General features: G+C 43.6%; 1 protein-coding gene across 1 annotated transcript; it reads right to left on the bottom strand.

Moving 5' to 3' along the window:
- Positions 1 to 1,410: 1,410 nt before the first annotated feature.
- LOC145278200 (uncharacterized) lies at positions 1,411 to 2,797 on the bottom strand. Its single transcript, XM_080130487.1, has 2 exons — positions 2,657 to 2,797; positions 1,411 to 2,472 (listed from the first exon to the last, which is right to left on the bottom strand). Exons 1-2 carry the CDS (start codon positions 2,795 to 2,797, stop codon positions 1,411 to 1,413), a joined length of 1,203 nt encoding a protein of 400 aa, XP_079986613.1.
- Positions 2,798 to 3,472: the final 675 nt, after the last annotated feature.

A 3,472-nucleotide genomic window follows, 5' to 3' on the forward strand; every position in this document is an offset into this window, starting at 1 on the left:
TTTTTTAATTTCACGCAGTTCAAGGGACATAATTTGCTTAAAAAATTATCATAATTATTTCCCCTACAATTAAAAACGGTTGTTTCCATTAAGTTAACTTGTTTTATCCATTATGTTGTCAGGTTGTGAGCGTTTTTTATAACACAAGTAGCCCCATTGCAGCCAGATGGCTGCATATTGTGAAAGAAAAGCGTGTAAGTACAGTGTATTTACACAATTTTTATTTATATGAAAGAAACAACAACAGCAAGGAAGTGTTTGAAGTTATAGGATTTCTTTATACACCAGTTTCCTCATCTTTTTACAGTCACTTTTTTCAGAGCGAAGATCAGATCGTCTAAGTTTCTTACCCGCGATGCCGCTACATACAGTTGACCATGGGTGAAAGTCGGTGCTTCCAGCCATACACTCACCTTGCTCAGCGTCTGGCCTTGACTTTTATTGATTGTCATGGCGAAAGCAGGCCTCACCGGGAATTGGCGACGATTCCACGCAACAAATTGTTCATCTTGGTGATTCATTTGTATTCTTGGTATGAGTACCTCCTCCACCACATGGTCTCCTGAGGCGATCTTGCATTGGAGCAGGATGTTGGTGGCTCTACTGAGGACCAGTGAGTTTGTTGAGGCACTCAACGGGAAACCTGAATCTTTGGGTTCGCTTGTGCTGTCAGCACTTGGCAGTACGATGGCTTCCCCCGGCAACAGTTCTTGTGAAATGATGGCATTGATCTTATCAACAGAGTTGTTCTTGGGTGCCAGTATTGCCCTCTGTGCTACCCAAGAGATCCAATGCTGCTCTGGGGCTTTGAAGTTTGGTGTGATGTTGGGAAAACTTTCTCAACAAACTGTGTAAGGGATTCCTTGATAGCAATAAATCCCTTTCAAGCTTCATCTTGTATCTCAAAGAGATTTTCTGGTGGAATATGAATGATGTCAGGCTTTTCTGCTCTTGGTAAGTCCACATTTCCCAACTTGAGAAGCTTAAAGTCCTGAAGAGAAGAATATTGGCCAATTTTCATGTTTTCTTTAAGTTCAAAGACAGTGAAGAATCGCCAGAGGGGGGCTCTTCTTCATGCTGCTGTAATATGAGCTCTGGAACCTCTCGGAATGACTGGCAAAATTTGTCTGTAGTCTCTTGCAAATGAGACACTTTCCCCCAAATGGTTCTTGTGATTTTATAATGTCCTTTAAGGTTCTGTCCAGAGCCTCGAGATGGTATCTGTGAGTCATAGGAGCCCCATCCTAAATAATCAGTTTGGTCATTTTTTTTTTTTTTTTTACACAGTGATCACCACTTATCAAGGCACGGAAGGCTACATTGGCTTCTTGACCTTGTTTGAAAGTGATGTATTGTTCTCCTTTAAGATGAACCCGAAGGGCCTGGACAGCTGGGTACTGGCTCGTGATCTCAGTCAAATAGTCTCCAACAGGCCTCATTGGCTCCAATAGATTTGAGATTCTGGTATTCCTTCACCTCGTTGTATTCATCCTGGAGCTTAGCTTTAGCCCCATCTGATCCCTTGGTAACATATTTGAAAAGGTATTTGGCAGCCATTGGTGAGACACAGGCTTCTACATTGATATGAGCCTGGTACTTAAGCAACAGGTATGGATTGTAGGGTACTATCCAGCTGTTGTCAATGGTTTTATTTCGAACCTCCACTGCCCTTCCTCCATTCCCTGGTGGTCTCCGTCTGTAGATGGGATAGAAGGCATTGTCATCCCAATGTGTCACCTCTGACAATTGTTTTGGGAAGCCTTTTTGACACTGATTGCCTTGCTGTCTACAGGCTTCAGTGCAATTGTGAACCATGTTATGGATCACTAACTGTTCAAGTAATCTGGCTTGTTCCCTCTGCGGTCCTTCTGGAAATGTATCTGGGTCTATGATTACCTGATCAACTTCATCGGCAGTGTGCAGTCTGTCTTGTTCTTGGAGTATGAAGAGGATGTGGGAGTGAGGAAGCCCTCTCTTCTGGAATTCGACCACATCCACGTGGCCAACCCTTCTAACCATAACCTTGGCACTGATAAGATCGTTCATCAGCTCCTTTTGCTTGAGATTAAACACCCTAGCCACAATATCAGGTCTGTCTTGTGGCTTTTGGTTGGGGAGGAGGGAGTGCGTGATTTCAGGCCACTGAGGGTTACATGTAAATGTAATGAAAAGGTCGGGTTTGTGGTATTCCCTTGCAATACTCACTGCATTTTGGAAGTGCTGGTGCATATATCGTGGTCTTCCAGTATAGGATGGTAGCAGGATGACTTTTCTTCCTGATCTGATATCATCTGGATTGTTGGCTGTGGCAACATCTTCGCACAGTCTTGTGTATTTCTCACTTCTGAGAGTTTGCTGATTGTGCTCAATGTAGATGAGCCTTTGATTTTCTACCTTAACATAACTGATGCAAAGGTACTCTTGGAAAAGCTTGTTCCCTCTCAAAAGAATGTTAGAATTGTTGAGGCGATGCTGAATGTGGAATGGTAAAATTGGAGAGGTGACAGATTTTTCCTGCCTTCCTCTTGTTTCAGGCCTAGATGCCAGCCATCAGTTCCAGTAGGAAAAAGAATGACAAAATGAAGAGGATCTGCCGATCTGTGAGTGCCAAGTATCTCTCTGATTCCCCCAGCACTGAGAAGCTTCTTCTTTCTACTGTCTCATCGCTCATCAGGACTGAGATTTCTTTCAGTCCTAGGTTGTATCTCCTTAAGTGCTCTCCAGTGGGTCGTTTTCTTTCATCCAACACCAGATTTAATTGTTGTGGATTCTCTTGGCAGAGGATCTGACAGGCCATCTTAAAGTCATGGGCATAAGAGTTCCAGTCTCTCAGATGCTGCTGAAGAATATCAATGACGTTCTAGAGAATCTGCTTTTCATGGACAGTAGCTGATGCTGGTTGGGTTACAGTAGCTAGCCTGACTTCATTCTCTTTTTGAGCATGATCAGGGTCCATGACATAAAGCTGGGCAAACTTGGGTTCTTATCCTACATCTGACTGCAGCCCCCCCCCCATCAGTATAGATATCTTTCCTTGTATGATGACTGTTGGTTACCATCCATGTTGTCAAGGTGGTCCTGGTGGGTGATCGACTTTGAGACAGGCCATTGCTAGGGAATTGTTTATCTTCCTAGTGTACTTGAGGAAGTATGCAGAGTGGGGATGATTTCCTTTCCAAAGCTGTTTCAATGGAACAGGATGATCAGGGAATATGAGTGGGGCAACCTTTCCGTTCTTACAACATATGCCTCTTGCTTCATTTTTCCATTTAATCACATGACAACTTGGGCATACTGAGGCCATTGGGGAGGCTGCATCGTCTTCAGTGATGAGAGATCCAACACTGGAGTAGAAAACCAATTCGTCTCCAGAGAGGATTTTTTCAGTGGTATGTGCTTTATTATAAGCAAAGCCTAGTTGTTTTCTCTGGTGCTCTCACCGATCAGCTGTCTGTCTTCTGCCCTGATTATG

The sequence above is a fragment of the Euprymna scolopes genome, chromosome 6, assembly GCF_053919585.1.
Source record: "Euprymna scolopes isolate OS-2025 chromosome 6, ASM5391958v1, whole genome shotgun sequence".
Classification (NCBI taxonomy): Eukaryota; Metazoa; Mollusca; class Cephalopoda; order Sepiida; family Sepiolidae; genus Euprymna; species Euprymna scolopes.